Genomic DNA, 20,100 nt, shown 5'->3' with positions numbered 1-20,100 from the left:
CAGTATTTCACTTGTATTCAGGGTAATCAGAGCTTTCTATCTACAGCTGTTACATGTTTCTGACCATCTTGCACAGCATCCAGCAATAAACTTAGATATTTTTGAACATATTTTTCCTGTTAAATGAAGGTACTGGTGCCAATCTATGAAAGTAGTACCTAACATGGATGCTGTCACAAAACAGAAAAATCTGTTTTCTGCCACAAAGTGATTTATGGCATTGTGAGATTCTTGTTGAATCACTGCTCTATTTCACCCCACAAGTGATGGTGTTGCCTCAGGTAGGAAGGGAACCCAAAGCAACCCACTGCCCCACTTCATTCTCCCTCCTAGTGAGTGCCCCAGTGGCCACACAGTATCCCTGTTCATGAGGTTGTCAATGACAAGAAGTGCTGTACCACAGATTAAGTGGGAATTATTTTTATTTTAAACATTTACAGAGATGGAAATAAATACAGGAGATAGAAGATAGAGTGTGTGCTTTCAAAAGAAATCAATCAAGTCTCCATCAGGCTTCAAACAGGAAAAAAAAATGTATCCAATAGCTGCTTAAAACTGGCCACTATTTCAAAGGTCAGGGGTTATGCTGAATGTAATGTTAATAACTGAAGATAAGCATTACAACAGACAAGGATGACAGATGACATCAGGGAACAAACAGCCGTAACAGACAAAGTGGAACCACACCACAACAGGAGAGTCTCATATTTACAACATACTTTTACAAAAAACATTTGGAAATATTTAGGGAGTGACTTCTCTGTCCAGCTCTAAGATACAAAAGAAACACCAGAGGGCCTGGTGGTTGGGTTCCCCTCCTCAGTATCTACAGAATCATTTTAACTTTTGACAAAGTTTGAAAAAAGAAATGTACTGCAAGAATTTTTCATCCAACTTGAACTTTTCAGCATTTCTATCCTTGCTCGTCATCAGTGTCATCCATTGGGGCAGTCTGTCAGAAGACAAAGTTTGTAAAGTTCTTTACAATCCTTTATCGATGGTCTGATCTGTAGGTTGGAAAAGTGTCCGTCCGATGAAGCTTCACTGGGCTAGAAACATCTTGTCCAAGTCAGAAGCAATAAACAGAACACTCAGTAAGGCAGAGGTATCATACTCAGCACTTTAAAGTACTATGTGAAGTACAGATCACAGTCTTTTAATTATACTCATCCCTGCTTTCCCTCCTTCAGAACCAAAAGTTGTACAAATTATTATTATTTTTTTTTTTAAGTTAACTGAATGTTGAATGAAAAGTATACTTTATTAGCATCAGATTTTTGTTTGTTTGTTTTCTGTACATTAGAAAAGGGAAAAAGAGCCAATTCAAAAGTCATCAGTTCCAACTTAGGTAGAATTCTGCTTACAAAATTTCAGGTGTCTCTACCATTCAGGGAGTGAAATGTTTCAAAAATTATGTAACTCAGTATAACAATTATTTTATATACAATATTTTTTTCTCCGATAATTGAAGCAATTCAAAGTTTTGGCAACGTAATCTAATTAGAGATGTTAAGGGTGCCACTTAAATAGTCTCCATGACTGCTGAATGAGACAATGACTTCAGTGTCTCTCCTAATTACAATAAGGTCTGCATGGCTTCCTGCCACCCACCCCCCGAGGGCCAGGATTTTTCAGACTTTTACCACATTCTCATGACTAGAATCCCCAAGGATCCCTTTTTAGTTTAACAAGTAAGCTATTTTTATAAATACAAAACAAGTGGTTTGTACCCATACAATCTATTTATCTTGTGTCAACACAATGCTGAATTATTGTATTAATAAAGGACTCTATAGTAAGGCACAGTAAGACCAATCCCCTGATTGTGTCAGGGTGCTGTAAGCAGTTTTCTTCTTGTGTGTCACAGGCTGCCACCAGCAGGTCATCTTCCCATGCCCTAATTTACTGAACAAATCTAAACAGGCATATAAGTGCTGCTTTTATTATTCGTTCCTCCAGCTGAAACGTGTGAGGTGTTTGGCTGAGGCTTTTTATGTGCTGCCTGCCCCCTCTAGTGTTCAAAACAGGAAAAGGAAAAAAATATGGTTGGCTTTTACTTTCCAGATTTGCTGAAAATCCAGAGGATAAGAATGTAATATGGCCACATACGTCAAGGGTGACAGAGCCTGCCATTTTTAATCATAATTTATGATATTTCATGTTCTGGAGGTTCTGAACTTTATAGTCTCCAACTTTATTTAAAAGAGTAAACATCTAAGATTCATTATTCCTTTAGAAACTCCTAACATCTGAGGGGCTAAAAAAAAAAGCAGAAAAAAAAGCCTCCAAAAGATTTCCATAGTGTGCTGCCTGTCCCAACTCTATTAAGTATTCGGTCTGTTTCCTGCTGGCTTTTCTGCGTAACTGCCTGTGCGCCCCTCATTGGCCACCCTGTAACAGTAATGTCTCCTTGGTTATCTGAAAAAAGCTCATAAAATTTGTCAAATCAAGGCTCCCTCCCCAGTAGGAAGCGAGATGAGCATGTCCTGATAATAACATCTCTACCAAGTCATCCATCTCAAGGTTGGACATGTGCTTTCCTCCATCTGCTAGACAGTAGTTGGCAACTGATTTCAATTGAGCATGAATGTTTCATGGGATGAAAAGATGCTGAAATGCTTCAACAGTGCTGTTATCTGATCCGTGCCTTGATCCCACCCAGTCCCAGCCCCTTACCTTGCAGGCCGTAGAGCTGGCCAGTGCTGTGCTGTCGCGTGATGTGCTGCCAGTAGGCACTGCGGGGCAAGGGCACCATGGTGCTAAGGGACACGGCTCGCTCAGTCATCTTCATCTGAAGCTGCAAAGCAGTAAACTGATGTGAAGGAGACAGTTGTGCTTATCACACATCCTCTGAGAAAAGGCACAACCACAGTCCACAAAGATTTCTAATAATATTGTCAACACAGCCTGTCCCTCCGTCCATCGGCCCACTCTATGTGAGCAGCAGTGACTAACCAGGGTTAGTCTCCACGGGCACACAGCACTTGGGTTAGGAGGCCATGCTACTGTTGCACGTCAAAGCTCACCTTCGTGCTCCCCTGGTCCTGCGCTAGCACTGCTTCCCCTGAGGGGAGTTTTAACTCAAGCAGCTGAAACAGAAACCGGGAGTCAGTGGAAGATAGCGAAGTACTCCCCCTTCAGCAACAAAGCCATTGGAGAGTCTCCCAACTACTTCCCAACCTTCCAAAGCTAAGTACAACCTCAGCAGATCAAGAACCTGATTAGACATGTTTCATGTGAATTCATTAACACACATATGCAAGCTGACAGAAATATTTGGATTTTATCATAAGCTTCACAGTACATCTAAAATTCTCTTTCCAAAGCTCTAGCAAACATTAGTTCAAATATACCAAATCTGTACTTGTTTTTGTCTAATTTATAAAGATGCTGTTTACAAAAAGAGCAAGCTTTTACATTTTAGTTTCTCAAGACCTGAGGTGAAAGAACCTCTTACAAGAATTTCAGCATATTTTGGAGCAAAAATGAAAAAGTGAAGCAAGCACAGAAGAGGAAGATGAGAGATATCAGTGAAGAGAAACATTTTGAAGTTCTTCAGAGGTGCCAGCAACCCTCAACCTCCTCTCTGTATTGTGGATGCTCTACCTGTGATATCAAGGTAAAATACATGAAAACAAAAGCAAACCCAGACCAACCCTTGCTCTTCAAACACCCACCCCCAAGTCAGTAGGATGCGAGTCCCTGCACAATGCAAGTTTCCACCTACACCACGCAGTGTATTTATCACAGCTCCTTCACTGAAGGCCCGACACCGCCTGCGGTGTCACCACACACAGCAGCACCATGGAAACAAACAACAACAACCTCCTGCTGGAGCAGAACCAGTAGAGCACTGTGAGGATGGCATTTCCTAATTGGAGATGCTTCTTGGGTGGTACCACCTACTGGTGAGTTGAGCAGCAAGCTAAGGCAGTTGGAGCAACAGGTCTGCTCTCAGGAGAAGAGCAAAAAAAACAAAAGGATATCTTCGGAGAAAAAGGAGACGCGGCTAGAGAAAGAAGATAAAAGACAGAGAAGGGCCAGAAGAGGTGTCCCTCCTGAACTCAATCAGCACGGGGAAAAAAATTAAAAGACTGCAGCTGGAAAAAAGAATTAGTATGCTATGTCCTAAATACACGGCACTTCATGTAAACACCTCGGACTGTGAACTAAAGCAGCTTAAATGATGATTGATTTCATTCCCACAAATTAACCTACTGTATCTCTGTGGCAACCAAAGAAGTATGAATAGCTTGATAATGACCTGGCTTTATTCCTTGGAAGCACCCAGCACCATAAGCTGGACAAAACCTGCCAGAATTGGTATGCTGGAACACGCACAAGCATTGGCTGCAAGCAGAGGATCAAATGCGACATGTAACTCCACGTATCATTAATATAACAAATAATTTGTTAACTGGAGGGCACCTAATCCATAGCCTCTCACCCTCTTCCTCCCAGGGGATGGTGCTGAAAGGATATCAGTATCCCCAAAGTGGTTCAGACACAGCTCCCTCCACATGTGTCAAGGATCAAATTATGCCAAGTCATGCTTAAACCAAAGGAGAAACAAAGAGGCAAAAAGCAGTGAGGGCCAGCACAAAGCCACCCCACAGCTCTGCTGGCTACAAGCGATCCACAGAGGAAGGGGATAGAGAAGCTGTACACCCAAGCAATAGCAAACAGAGCTGAAAACAGCTGTGGAACTGCGGAGCCTCCTCTTGTCACTTCTTGGCACTTGAGTGAGAGATGTGCTGAGCTACACTAAGGCAGTTCGCTGGGGCCAGGTCAGGTGGTGCATGGTGCAGTTGGTTCCCGCAAGTCCCATACAAGTCCCAGGGAGGGAAGAGTAAGTATCTTCTTTTTTTGGGTCCTGCTTTAGCAAGCAGCAAAACTAGCATGAGATGCACGCTTTTTTTTTTTTTTTTTTTTAAAAAAAAAAAAAAAAAAAAAAGATTAAAAGGAGAAAAAAGAAAAAAGGTTTTCTTCTCTCAAGATGGAATACATAATTCTCAAAGATTTTACAGAGCACGTCATTTTTTAAACAATTTGCACTATGTAAACCTTCATCTTGGGACACCCACCTGGAGAGGGTTGCTATGTTTTTGAGAGGATTTTCTTTTTAGTGAAGCAAATTCATTAGAACTATTAACAGTCAACATTAATAAAAATAAACAGTTTCAGAAATTAAAGGGGACTAACACATAGCTGTTGTTTTGAGTAGCTTTCTTTTACTGTCTTACACTAGTACTCAGTATTCTTTCACTCCAGAAGTTAATGAGCACCTTTTCCACTCCTAATTATCAATCTCTCTGGAAATGGTCAGAGAGGATAGCAGACCCTAGCCAAGACTGACGTACTCGTACATCAGATGGATCTAGCAGAGTGCACTCCTCGGTTGTGGAGAGGGGAAGAAGAGTCAGCCAAAGCTGCCGGTAAACTGGCTGATAATATCTTTCTCTGAAGCACTGAGCTTTAGCTGCCAAAACAGAGAGGTTCACTGTTATTACTTCTTAGCAAGATGTCAGGCTGTAATGTCTTTTTCTAAAGCAACCTAAACCGTGACCAGGCAGAGATGACAGTAGTCAAGTCACAGCACTACTCCTGTCAGTTTTCATGGCAACCAAATATTCATGACAATATGTCTACAATTTGAATAGATATTTTCATTTCATTGTCTGGCAGTGCAAAAGCAAAGGGAAAGGAACAGTTGGGCGAGGTGAGTTACCACTGACCAGAACGGCTTCATGCATTGCTAAGCAGAACCAGCTCTTTTTTTGCCTTTAAAAGAGAAAAGGCAAATTCTGAATTCACTGAAAAGGAAAATAAATAAAACCCACTTGTGAACGTGTGTCAGACTCCAGTCAGCATATGCTCAGGCCTCACCAGAAAGCCACAGCACATGAACAGAAAGTGTCAGGCTGAGGCTCTCGGCTGAGGAACCCCTATCACATCAATTTTCCACGTGCGTTTCAGCAGCCAGAGTCGGTTATAGTCACAAACTGAACTATAAAGCAAGTGACTGCTAGGGAGGTGACAGACACATTATAACCCACACTCTCAACAGTACTTGGCAGCTTTATTTGCTCTATCAGCATGGGACATTCAACTCCCATTTCTTGCACAGGCTCCAGGAGCCCTCAGGTAGCTTTAACACCATCTCCACCTCCGTCTCAGATGATCACATCAGTAGTAGCAGAGGCCAGGATTTCAGGAGAAAACAGAAGATGCTCAGTGAAGACTTAATTTCTCACCACCACAGTCTCCTACCTTTTACTTTTATTTACTCTTTCAGTAAATAGTAGCTCAAGTTTCACTAGTACAAAATTTCACACAGGGTTAATAATTCTTAGAGATAAAAACAATATAATACAGCTCAGGCAGCTGAGCATGAAGTGCAAGTATCTAAACTAAACTCCTTGTTAATGTCTTCAAACAGAGTTAAAATACAGCGGAAATAAATCAATTTGAATGATGAAGATGACCTTTACAAAGTATTTTGTAATTTGCAAAAGTAGCTACCTGATTTGTACACTGATGTAATGATTCTCTGTCTAAAGCCCTAAATCTGAGTATTCTTGAAACCCAGAGAAGGGACTAAGTCTTGCTGAGTATTTTGGAATCAGACACTTCTATGACAGACTTGGGAAACTCATACTCAGGGGCACATGGACTGGTCTGAAACAATTACATTCAGCTACTAAATTACAAGACTTCCAGTTCGACAGGAATATGTTCTTATTCCCCATTTAGTGCTCTAGGGTCTATAAAACTAGATTTAGGGTGGTAATGGTTGGACACAATATTCATGAAAAAGCTTTTTGAGGTTGTACAGCTGCTCTCTGTTAAAACTGTGCATCTGTTGACCGTATTGGCACTAGTAAGCTGGAAATTTTACAGCACAGCATCAGACACCATTATTAAAGATGCTATTACACAAATGTAAAACCACCATATATGAAATTGCCCGAAAGCCCATTCATTTCAGGAAGCTGCAATTATGGAATTTATCTCTTCTTTGGAACTGAAGTTGTACTCTCAACAGGTTGTACTGCTGCTGGTGTGCTACAAATGTTTGCTAGTTAGGCTGACCTAGGCTACGTTAATTTTAATCTGTTTAAATTAATTACTAATGAGTCCTTGTCATCTACTCATCTGTCTCAAATTAGCTAATTTTAGATATTCTTGAATAAAATTTGCCTTCTCTAACTGGAAGTAGAAAATTCTTTGTTTTAAACAAAAGTCAAAGATAGCAAAAATGGTGCTACCATTGCTGGTGATACCAGCAATGCTGGCTGCAGATCACCTGCAAGCTTTAACATTTTTAACTGAAAGAAAGCAATGTGTCAAGCTTCTTCCTAGTAAGCCTGGAAGGGCTGAAAAACTTACGAGTTCCACAAGTTCTGATGACATTTTCTGTTTTATCTTCACTGAGTCATCTGGTTAATACTGAGATAACTCATCATTACAACTTACCCCTGAAACCAAGATATTAGTAGAATTACTAAAAGGATTAGACATGGATGTGGATGCATTTTTGTTCATAAAAATTGAAAGACAATTCTTATTGCAGATTACACAAATCTATTACTACTGCCTGGAATAGAGATGATGTTTATGGCCAGGCTCTTCCACAGTTTTCCATTCTGGGTATTTTATACATTCCGGAAAGTCTGTTATCTTCAGGATACTAGTTTTGCTGTCAGAGTCAACCTGTGAGCCCTGGCACGCAGAGACCAATTGCGATATGCCATTTACAGAAGATCCCTTTCATTCTAGAGGTTTCATGAGAAAACAAATAAATGAAATGATAATATCTAGAAACATGTTAGGTGCAAGTACCATAAAACTGCTGTTCTTCAATGGAATGTTTTTAGAGATCCCACAGTATCTCAGTTCTCAGTCCGTATGTTAGTTTGCATCTTACACTCCTACATCTCTTAGCAGTAATGAGTGTCATAAAATGAGTTTTAGACACAAAAAGCACTTGCAGAAAACAGACATCCACTGAGGGATCAGACAAACACGTCTAGTCCTCCCCCACAGTTTAATCTGAACCATATGACTCTTTCCAAATCATCCTTCAAATGTAGACATCAATTAACAAATGAAAAACTGAGCATGAGCCATAACATTTTGCAAATAGATTGATGAGAAATGTTTCCAAACAACAAACTCATGATAGTGATTAATTAAAAGAATATAACAAGAATGCCAACTATGCTGACAGGAGCTTATCATCTCTGAACTAAGTCACACTTATTTACAGTTTTCCAGACACAAAAATCATGGATTATAAATTCCCCTATTGTTCAGATTCTTGAAAAGCAATCCCAGTTATATATACCGGCCTAAACCTAATAATCAAGGAGAAATTAGTAAGAACAATAATCAGACTGCTTACTATCTGTGAATCAAAAGACAAAGTCACAGTGAAGAAACACCATTCACTGGTGCCCAGTGTGGAGTAACAAGCATGGTGAGTAGCCGTACCATTGAATTTTTCACACTCTGTAACAGGCGCTCATGTTGTTCTGCTATGGCCAGAGCAGCCGAGTGAACCTTCTGATAGATTGCTTCCCCATCTCGTGTCTGAAAGATGAATAGTCCTTCTCCTGTGTCGCACATTCTGACAAAGCAAGAACAGATGGGATCCAATTGTGAGATTTTCGCTTGCTCACGGTGATCTGTAACACTTAACTTTACCTTGCTGCTCTAGAAGCATTATTGCACAAGCAGTAGGAAAGCAAAAGTTTGTTGAAATATGGAACAAAAGTTATCTATATGGACTTTAACAGCCCTAGTCCAACCTCACTATTTTAATCCACACTGGTATTACTCTTCTCAAACACACACTCAAGTGAGTATCACTAAATTCTCAAAAGTGCTTAACTAACTCTAGAGAGTTCATGCACAACACCCAGGTTCATAAATTTTAGACTAAAAGGTGGGATTAATTTGCCTTCTTTCCCTTTCAGACTTTTACTGTTGCCTGTAATGAGTTTTGCAGCTTTGTCTTCCACTTGAAACCCTAGATACATTATCCTTAGCATCCCAATTGCATTGTCTTGCAATGACTAATGCATGATCAGTGAATTAAAAACATCATATCCTTTTTCCTGAGAGAACAACATTCTGCAGCAATACAGAGTATAGGCATTTAAATGCTTTTTCTCTCTCCAGGTAAGTTAATTGTGTGATGAGATTCTCTTTTGCTATTGCAATTCTTTAATTTGCTTACTTAAAATAATGCAACCATAACCGTTTGAAAGAATTTGGTAGTTTAGTTCAATGAACCAATGCTCCAACTTCAGCCACACAAAGACTTCAGCTCATTAAACCTAAGCTGCAGGAAGCAACAGAGAACAACATCTCTAAAACGAGGAACTGCATTCAAATTTCTTATAAACCCATTTGTCAAATAGATAGAAAACAGGAATCCTTTCTCCATTACTTTATTGTGCTTCTTGGAAACAACTTGGAAACACTAGTCTACACTTCAAATGCTTCTCTTTGCACAGAACTGCTTAAAACCCGGAACTCCATGCCCAAAGGCCCATGTTGAACAAATTCTGGAATGATGTTCACCTTTTCTTCACAAACCTGTCTATCCAATCCACTGTCTCATATACAACTTGATTTAAGAACAAGCCTATACCTAATATACAGTGCTGTCAGTCTCCACCTGGCATCCCCCGGGATAGGACAGCTCTCCCACCCCATCCTCTGGCACCTTTGTTGAGCCATTTCTTCCATTCAAGATGCAACCTGGACTTAAGAGCTATTTTTATTTGTTTTAAATATTAGTATTAAATCCTTTATTTTAAGAGAGGTTACACAACCAGACTCTGTCTGCAGATAAGCTCTCACATCCTTTGACAGCCTTCGGAAGCGACCCAGAGCACTAGAAAGGAAAGCAACACACTATAGCAAGCACACACCTACCTCCCTGCTTCAAACGTGAACCAAGATGGGTCCCGCCCGTAGCGTCGGAGGGCACTTAATGGCCAAGAGATGAGTTTTAGTCTGGGATTCTGGATGTCCCAAAGACAGATATTCTCAAATGTTATCTGCAAGGTACATTCCCCATGCACATCTAAATTAGGGGATGGCATCAAATACACATTGAATCTCTCTGGGAGAAAAACAAAAGGTTAGTCTAAAATCCCTGCCCATTAACTGTACAAGTCATTAAAGGAATTTCCTACTTTCCACCTCTATTACAAGATTTTATTTGCACTTTGAACAACTAATTCAAAAACAAGGACTCAGCTCCTTATAATAACTCAATATACTCTATGTTTGGAGCAGACAGAATGCTACACTTCAAGGGCATCAAACATTTGTGCATGCATTGAGATACAGAAGAGAACTGCACCATCATAATCTTGATATTTGCAAGCAATATAACTGTGTGCATGAATAAATACATTGTAAATGCTTTTGTGCATATAATTAGTTAATTTGCATTGGAAAGTGAAGTAGCCATGGGCTCATCTTCTGCATGCAATTATTATTATTATTTATTATTCGCTTTACAATGCTGATAAATGGCCTCAGTCAGAGACTGAAAGTGTTGTACAGACATGATACAAGCAAACACAACAAAAAGGCAGTCTCCATCTCCAAAATCAGCTAACTTGTCTCAAAAATAAAAGTGTTATTACAAAATAATTCTAAAACCCTGAATCGCAGCACTTAATTACCATGCTCATTACCTTCAGCGGTAATAAAAAATAAATAAAAAACAGGAATAATTTGGAAAAACAATTTTTGGTACCAATTTATTTTGGATGTTCATATGCACAATCCAAATGACTTTAAAATAATGCAATTAAAGATTTAAAAGGTCAATATTTGATATTTTATGTACTTACCACTCTGCTCCCTCTCCACTCCTGATGCCAACAAGTCAGGCTCTCCAAGGCTAATGTCATTAATCCGTGTTCCAAGACACTCCATCTGCAGTACCTTGCACCACTCATCTGCCTCAAGTTCTGTATAAATGCCCAGAAAATCTGTGTGTAGGTATAATACATTTATGATTTCACAATTAATGCTCTTATGTTTTCTCATGTGCATTGCCGTTTTACTCACCTGACTCACAAGCAAAGGTTTTGGAGGTGTCATCATTAAAATAAATCCCAACAGCATGCTTCTTTGTGCTTTTTGGCATTCGTGAAATATTCTTCACATTATTGAGCTCTGTGACCTGAAAATAAACACGATTTGGACATTTAATTGGGACCTTAATATATATATATATATATATATATATATATATATATATATATATCCATTATTGACTAGAGAAGCTGAAATAAAGGATTAAACCAAGTTGCATAGGATGAAGAAGGAGTCAGAGCATGAACATGCCTAAGATTGCTCTTAAAAAAATGTATCCTTGATATGAATCACCTTAGGCAATCAACTTGAAGACCCTGGATGGTGAAGCAGCCATGTTCTCGAGTCCTTCCCTATCTGCATGTAAGATTTGGTGCAATCCCATCTAAAAAGAATTTAAGCCAAGAGGCAGGTAGAATCAACGCTCACTCCAGTTTGAGAAACACTTACATGTAAGATGTGAGAAAGACCAATTGGTTGTAACAAAAGCAAAAAGAGCTCAAGACAAAAATCTAACAGATTCACCCATTTGGAGAAGCAAATCCAGTTCCAGGACAGCTTTCATCATAGAGGACAAAACTCATGAAAAGCTGTCGTCTAAACTATTTTTGATGGAACGTTGATGATTTGTTAGAATGGTCCACTAAAAAAATGTTGTAGTAATTAGAAAGCTTTTTAGCTTTAAAGATTCACAAAATAAATTCACAGACTTGTTCACACAGATTTCTGTTAATTGGTTGCCAAAAACCGATTGGAAAATATCTTTCACTCCAACAAAAATGAACATATATATATATATATATATATAGTATACAGCTTTAATGAATACCTACTGTAGTTCCTTCACATTTCTCTAACATTCAGTTTTCACGCTCACTCCCATAAATAACATTCCTAAGTTTGACTAAGGATAAATTCTTCATTATTTTAATTCTTTATAATATGAAGGCTAATACTCCAACACGGAACCAGGAAGCTATATTTAAATATTCATTATTAGAAAATGTTTTGCTGATTCTTTTACATTGTAAGGACTGAAGAGAGTAGGAATTTAACAAAAACATTCCCAAAGCTGTAACCTGCAACTTAACAACTTCATTACTTTGGCCTCTGTAGTCCTGTGGAATGGTCTTCTATCAAACAGCATCATCTCTTAACAAAGAAATGCAGTAACTGTCTTAGCTGGAAGACTCAGGAACTGAATCGGTTTTGTAAGGTCCAGCAAAAAAGAGACTTTCTCTAAAGGACCTTGGGTTAACCAGCACACCCATTGCATCTCTCTGGCCCTTCACCCTAAAGCCTCTTTCTCCTTAGAGTCCATTTATTGCTTTTTCCTTCCCACACAGGAATACAGACAGTCAAAAAATCACAGTTTCAAGCAAGACCCTGAAAAGGTAATGTCCATATGGAAGGGACGGCAGTCAGTGAGTAACCTATGCCCAAAATAAAAACAAGCGAAACACCCAATGTCCCCAAATTCACTCTGTGTGCAGTAGCAAAAGGAGTAACAAATGAAATACACATTCCATAGGGAACACACCAACCTTCTCCACAGCTGTCAAATTTAGAACTCAGGTTTTTCTAGCCTCCAGGCTCAAAATTTTGAAAAGTTCAAAATTTTGAGAAGTGTCAAAACTAAAACTTCTTGACTGTACTTAATTTCACATGACGATTTTTTACTCTTCCAGGAAATTCTATGATGGAAGCACATCCCCCAGTGATAATAAGACACTGAGAAACTCATTGCTAAATATGACAAATCTGTCATAGCTTATTCCTATCATACTCAGGCACATGACAGGTCAAGCACAAATTGCCAGCTGCCAGGTTCAGCTCTCATGTCCTTCTCATTTGCCAAGAAAATATGCAAATACAAGAGAAAAAAAAAGTGTCATTTTCATTCAGGACAGTAACTACTCTGACATTTATACTGAGCACATTTACATTTTCTGCAAGTGGACACACTAATGAAATTGGTACCAGTGACAAAGTACCTCTGAATACAAAAGTTAGCAAAAGCAGAATTCGGCCATACATTTTGGTAATGAATCATTTAATTACCTAGGATTTGTCCTAATTGAAAGCTCATTTCTTAGAAATCAGTTGCCTAACACTCCTACTGCTGGATATCGCAGTAATTGTCTCTAGCGTGATGAATCCTGAAGATGCAGCTGTGGGGCTCAGTGAGATGAAGAAAGGTGTATACCAGTGAGGAAACAAAAAACTGCCTCTCCTTGCTGGCTCAGGAGAGGGAAGTCCTTTGGGTAGCTAGGAGGCTCAGAGGGACCAGCTGGTTTCCTACTGCCCATACTCCCTGACAGCCCCTGGGGCTACATAGGGCACGTTGCCCCTCAGCCCCAGACAGCCTAGCAAGGGAGGCAAAGCACATTGGGCTGCATGGGACGTTGCTGGCTCTTACGCAGCACCGGGAAATGAAAAACAAACCAAACAACCAAACAGTATCACTAATGACCCTGTCTTCAGCCTGAGTCATGCACTTCTGGGCCAGATGGGAGCAGTTCGAAACACTAGAAGGACAAGATAGAGCATTTGCTGTCAGTGGACACTAAAGGAGAGTAATTTCTGATCCCAGCTTCTTTTACTAGGGCTCCATCCCAATCTCCAGCTCACCCCTACGTACCCAAATGTTCCTGGCCTTGTGCACCTTTGCTTATGTCTGTGACATATCTATGCAGCAGCTCCTGGTCTGCAATATCTCTGAACCCGGCCACCGGGACTAAGATTTTCTCCTTCTAGTATCTCATATACCTGCATCTGTCCTCTGGTCTATAGCTTCACATCAACAGCTGCTGGCCATTCCAATTCGGCCATTCCAGTAAGATCCACTCAGGACATGGAGCAGAACAGAAGCCACAGCCATATCTAGCAACCCCAGTTTTTCTTTCGCTGTAGTTCTCCCAGTCAACAAAATTCCACCATATTACACAGCAGCTCCTTCTTCACCCCATAGCCCACAACAGCAGCCATTTCTCCTCTCCCTGCATGAGGAGAGTCAATTTATGCTACAATCACTTCAGGGGACCACTAAGGAGTTATGCATAACTCAAGGTGAATAGAAGCATGAGGGCAGATGTCTTGACCAGAAGATAGCATAACACCCAACTGGATTCTCCTTTAGAAATGACTAAATATAGAATTGTGAATATAATGGCCTCATTGTTTTGGAGCCAAGAATAGCTATATTTTTATCCCTCTTACAAAATCCTCTGACAGGCCAGGTATTTACAAAGAAGTACTTTCCTGCAGTAATCTCAAAGGCAGAGTAATATATTCCAATAGAGATTTTCCAAGACAGAGCTCATGTTTGAAAACCCAAAGTTCATCCTTCTGAACACAAAAATTTATTTTCATTTGATTATGCCTTCTCCTACACTTGCTCTATACTCCCTCTAACCACACTGTTATGAGGCAGACAATGCAGATTACTGGAGACATTACTTATCCCTTATACATTGCCTTCACAGTATTCACAGAGGTCTATTTTTGCTTTTCTGAGGTATCAACCAGCAGTTTATTCATCTTTCTAAGGGAAAACTGTCCCTGCGTTAACATGAGGCAGTGGATGAAAACAGAGCGCCCACGAATGTGCCATTGACTGGTGTCAGCACAGGCCCAACTCAGACTGAGGGTCCCTGGCCTGCAGGATGGGCATGTGGGGAAGGAAGAAAGGCTGCAGAGACAGGACTGAAGCCATAGCCTGAAAACCAGCTAAATTATATATGGAATTTTTCAGTGTTGTTAGAAGGCTCTAACTCAAGACTCTTCCTCATCACTTTGTCCCTGCCTCCAAGTGCTATGTGCTGAGATAAGGGAGGAGGCAAAGGAGACCAACCCAGCATAAGTCCACACACTACAGACAGGTGCGGTAAACCTGTGCCTCCAAGAATCACCTCATGTACTGTGTGAATGCAGAGTGACTGTACTGAAAAGCACTGCTGCCATGTACCACAAACACATTCCTCCTGAGAGCTCTGGCTCACAGCCTAGTCAAATAAAATTGCAGGTGATTGCATCCCTTGAGTGATAGCTTGAAGATGTACTGAAACCAATAGTGTTGTGCCATTAATTTCACTTATCATCAAATCATTTGTAACTCATGTTTTAGCCATGAACTGGGAGAAAGGGTATTTTTATTTGGAGAACTTCTAGCTACAACAATCAGCAGCCTGGGGATTATTTTGTGCTGCACTGACTGCTTCAAAGCTCTTGCATAATGGCATTTCACACCACATGATCTGAAAGTCTTCACATACATCTGAAAACCTCCTGCTGACATCTGTTTCTGTAGAACTTCACGGGCCAAGACCAAAACATCTCACTGAAGCGTGAGGGACAGGCAGCCCTCAAGTCTGACCTCTGCCCAGCTCCAAATATCTATAGTGACATGCACATAGTTTTGTCTCTTCTCAGCTGATTTCAGACCAAGGTTTTCTGCAGTACATGATTTAGCATGCACAAAGAACAACAGATGGACCAAACATGGATCTCTGGGAACTCTTCTGAAGGCTATGACACAAGCGATAGCATCCAGACAAATTCAGTCTTTCGGCTCATGCATGCTTTAGGCCCTGGATACAACCCTGTGGCATCTGATTTTTATGGCTGGCAAAAAGTCAGTAAGCAGCTGCTCTCTCCTCCTTTTGGGGGCTGAGCTGGGGGAGTTGTCTTCACCTTTCAGAGGTACTCTGATACAGTACCAGCCCCTTCTTGCAAGGCCCATCTTCAGCCAAGGAGCTGTTCCTGCTGCCAAGGCTCAACAGTGCACCTGTGCTCCTGAGGGCGAGCTTGTCTAAAGATCACTTGTTATTTGACCTGCTGTGTCACCCAGCAAGGTGCTGCAAAATGCCATCATTATCCCAGGTGCCTAAATAGCCTCCCTGTTGCTCACACTTATGCAACAGATGGTTCAAATTGTCTGGCACATATGCACCAAATTCACACTAAGTGGCAGGCTGCTAACATCCCCTCCACTGAGCTTTTGGAAAGGAGTCAGAAACAGACACCAAACACCTGCAAGTATTCGAGGCTGAAGTTTTATTTTTTGCATTTTTGAAATAACTCTCCTCCTCCTAGGCTTTTGCAAAAGAATGTTTTCATAGTTAGATATGGTTGTTTTATTTGTCCGAGATTAATAAGTAGAGTACTTTCCCGTACATACTTCTACCCCCCTCTTTATTTTCAGGACTCTTTTACATTAAGATGAAAATCCATATAACTGAAGTACATTTGATCACATTAAAAACTGAAATACTTGCAGAGCTGTGTGGTAAGAATACTGTATCAGGCTCAGAGATTAATCATTCATTTCGCAACCAACAGTACAAACAGACAGAGCTTCACCCTGACCAGATACACTCAAGTAAAAATTTCTCTGTTCCCTTCTAAAACATGCCAAACACAAACTTGACTAAAAATGATCTTAGCAGCCCTGTGAATTCCAATGACTGTTTGAATTAGGACATAATTCTCAAATATGGGTAGCCTTTCAGAACAGAACACAAGGGATCACATTTATTGCCTACACAACTGCCACATTCAATGGTTTGCAAGTATCTCATGTTTTAATCTTAATTAAGGACTTTATGCTTCTGTCTCAGCTTGCTGGAAACTCACTCAGTGAGGGCTGCAGAGCATGCTTCCTGTGACACCCCAGGGAATATTTAGTGGTAAATGCTGCTGCAATAATTCCAGCCCAACCCTGTTTATGATGCAAGATTGGCCTGTACACATCTAACTTACTACGTATACATAACATACTAAAATTTTATAGAGAGATTATGTATACATATAAAATCTAGAGCCATGCCTGTACCTCCCTTTATTCAGTGGGAAAATCTCTAGTTTAGAAAAGCTGCTAGTTTTCACTTGTTCAGGTACAGGATTGCACACACCCCACCATACCCCACTGTATTCCAAAGCTGCCTTTTTGAAGAAATTGAAGCCAGAAACAACTCCCAGCTCTAGGAATTCAGTTTTTACCACCACTCTCAGAAGCTGTTCCATACCTCAGCAGAGCAGAGGAGCTATACACAATACCTACGGCTGCTGGTGACCGGCTTTCTGCCCTCGTCCTCCCCTCTGACACATACCTGCCCCCCAGGCTTGTGCTGAGCCTTGCTGCATGGCATTACAGTGAAGATACCAAAATACCCTGACAAGTTGCTTTAATTCTTTTAAAGCCTCAAACCAGACATTTTGTTCGTAGTAAGTGATAGCATTCATTAAAACAAATGTTTAACAGCCAGTTATAAGTAGAGTGGTCATACTTTAAACGTTTAATTTGCTGCTAGTACAGTTTTGCATTAGCAACCCTGGAAAACAATTACAAATTACACAATTCAATTTTCCAAATGGATTATTCCATAACTAGACAGAAAGACTGTTTAAATTGCTTCTGCTGTTTCAAGGCAAGATTAATACAATCGGATTAAAACTTAGACCCCCTCGAGGAATCAGTGTATTCCTGTCAGCAGTATGCCATTAGTTGGTTTTGTATTGGAATATTAAGGATTCTTCTGGCACATTTCAAAATCCAAACTCACTTGGAGAAAGAAGAATTTCTTCATATCCCCAATATTATTTTGCTAAAGTATATGGTAATTTGTGGATGATTGTTTATATTTACCAAATGAAAACTAGACAATTACCTGAAAGGAAATTCTCTGCCCAGATTTTGTAGCCTGGATCCTAATTATTTTCATTCCCTTCTGGGTCCAAAATGAATTAAGTCGGCAATTTGCTTTGTGTATGCAAATTTCCAGTTCACTTCCTAAGCTACAGATGACTGTTCTCAGATGACCTGTATTTTAGTACGCTTTAACCTTTCCATGTTTTTTTTTTTTAAAAAAGAATGATATTAGAAAGTATAAAAAGGTCAATATTACACAAAAGGTATTATTTCTTTTATTGCTTCAAAGTCCCCTGGACAATGACTTTGCCAACTAAGAAAGTCTTGATACTTTACATCACATTTAATAAGAGAGCCAGATATAGATGGGCTTAACTTATAATGATTGGAATGTTTTACATAAAAATAGATGTCTCGTGTACGTATATGATTTCTAAGGAAGCATATACCCTGACAAGCAGAAGTTAAAATAATTTAAGAGGTGAACGTCCAAACCAACTGGACCTAAAGTAATGAATGAATTCCCTTTGTTCCAAAGTATACCTCTTAAACCCAGTTAGCTAATTGTTATCAACCCTCCAGGTGGGTCAGAGTCCTCAGACTAATGGTATGGCAATGGAATGATGATAGCAATGCAAAAAAAAAAATTCCCCCATAAAGTGCGTTGAGGGAGGCACCAGCCATGGGGCAGGGAGAAGAAGTGGCATCACATCAGCAAGATGTGAGTGGTAAGGATGTCAAATTTCAGCCTCGGCACAGGGCTGCAGAGCAGGACACAGAAATCACATGTCCAGATATGAACAAGCTGAGCATGTGACCCAGGCTTCAAATAGGTAAGGGAGAAATCTTGACTCAAAGTTGACAAGATGATGTACATCCCAGCCTTTGCCTACTCTGAATCAGTGACTGGTACTGCCACAGTGCCAGAACAAATGCCCCAGACTCCTTCCACTAATAAATTGAAGTAATATTTGCACTTTAATTTATCACAGAAAAAAGCAACAAAATGAAACAATTTAACACTTCAGTGAAAGAAGCAGGTGCTGTTGAAGTATTAGCTGCATTCATCATTTTTCGTTTTCTACCCTTTACAGTTTGATGATGGATTAAACCCTTCCAGAGATCGATGGGGTGAGCAAGGGCTCCTCAGTTTTCTAGATCTGATGATGCTTTCAACAGCATTTGAGAACTAATTTAGAACCCAAGTAGGAAGTTAACGACTGTATTTCTGAAACGTTGGTAATCTGTTTGTAAGGTTTTCCTCTTACACCATCATTTATCAGACTGAACTACATTCATCCTTAAATTCATTAGCAGCAGTTTTTGACACAGCGACACTTGGCATGTTAACAGGACTGCCTGAGCTCCTCATCTTTAGGATTAATTTTGTAAGAGATGCTGAGAAGCAGCCTTCTGTCCAAAAGTGACAGAATTAGAATAGTCACCAAAAGGCTCTGCACACCACCAAGCTATTAGAGCAGCAGCTCTTGCAGACCAGCTGTATATAAATAAAGTCAATACAAGTGACTATTCTAGACCCCTGGATGATGTCATGAGCACCAAAGTCCCATTAATGCGATACATCAGGAACAGGTGAGGAATAATGTTAATTGAAGACTGCCATATTAATTTTTTGTTTGATTTTTAATCATTAACTATCCTTTTTACATGACCTAGTTCAACTACAGTGCAACACAGAGCAGCAGTGACACGTTCTCTTCCAATACGTAATATTCAAAACTGCTGGAAGTTGCCTCATTCACCACCTTAAAATTTCACACATTTACAAAGCTTTTTGAAGAGAGAGAGTCATTTTAAGCCAAGTTTACTCTTCATAAGTTAACACATTTTAGCCAGAAAATACTAATATTCATTAGCTTCAAGTAAGGTTTGTTAAAAATAAGCAGGACCTGACAACTTTTACAGCTGACGACTCCAGAACTAGACATCCTCAGTTTCCATCACAATGGGAAAAAAAAAAATGGGGACACTGCAGAGTCCCACTGCCAAATGGCAACTCTGCAGAAGGGCCAACCCACCGCCCTGAGCAATCACACTTGAACAGCTTTGCTTGGTTAGCACCGTTTCATTTACAGCCTGCCAAGAAGAGCACTAAGTGTGGAGAGCAAACACGGGTGGCATTGCTCCCAGACCAGCTCCCAGGAACAGCCACCTCTCTGCCAGTCCTCCTGCACCCCAGGGGCTCTCAGTAAGCTCACCCGCAGGCTGAAACGGTGCTGGGAAGAGACACCTCTCCATTTCCTACAGGAGACTGGCAGAAATCTCAGCATTGCGTGCTGTTGGATCTGCATACCCAGGACCTGACT

The 20,100-nt window shown here is 40.3% G+C and overlaps 1 protein-coding gene across 5 annotated transcripts in view; it reads right to left on the bottom strand.

Moving 5' to 3' along the window:
- Positions 1–404: 404 nt before the first annotated feature.
- DOK5 (docking protein 5) overlaps positions 405–20,100 on the bottom strand; it is a 45,178-nt gene continuing 25,482 nt past the window's right edge. For 2 of the 5 annotated variants that reach the window (XM_035344061.1, XM_035344059.1), the window contains exons 3-9: positions 11,098–11,212; positions 10,878–11,018; positions 9,946–10,135; positions 8,494–8,629; positions 3,027–3,089; positions 2,677–2,797; positions 405–1,059 (exon numbers count right to left, since the gene is read on the bottom strand). In XM_035344061.1, the coding sequence (XP_035199952.1) occupies positions 992–1,059; positions 2,677–2,797; positions 3,027–3,089; positions 8,494–8,629; positions 9,946–10,135; positions 10,878–11,018; positions 11,098–11,212 (834 nt within the window). In that variant the 3' untranslated portion in view covers positions 405–991. The remainder of the gene's footprint in view (positions 1,060–2,676; positions 2,798–3,026; positions 3,090–8,493; positions 8,630–9,945; positions 10,136–10,877; positions 11,019–11,097; positions 11,213–20,100) is intronic. The other 3 variants (XM_035344060.1, XM_035344062.1, XM_035344063.1) reach the window with 3 other exon arrangements.

The sequence above is a fragment of the Oxyura jamaicensis genome, chromosome 20, assembly GCF_011077185.1.
Source record: "Oxyura jamaicensis isolate SHBP4307 breed ruddy duck chromosome 20, BPBGC_Ojam_1.0, whole genome shotgun sequence".
Taxonomy (NCBI): domain Eukaryota; kingdom Metazoa; phylum Chordata; class Aves; order Anseriformes; family Anatidae; genus Oxyura; species Oxyura jamaicensis.
Note: the sequence above shows the minus strand (reverse complement) of the source record. Positions and strands in the feature narration are given on the sequence as shown.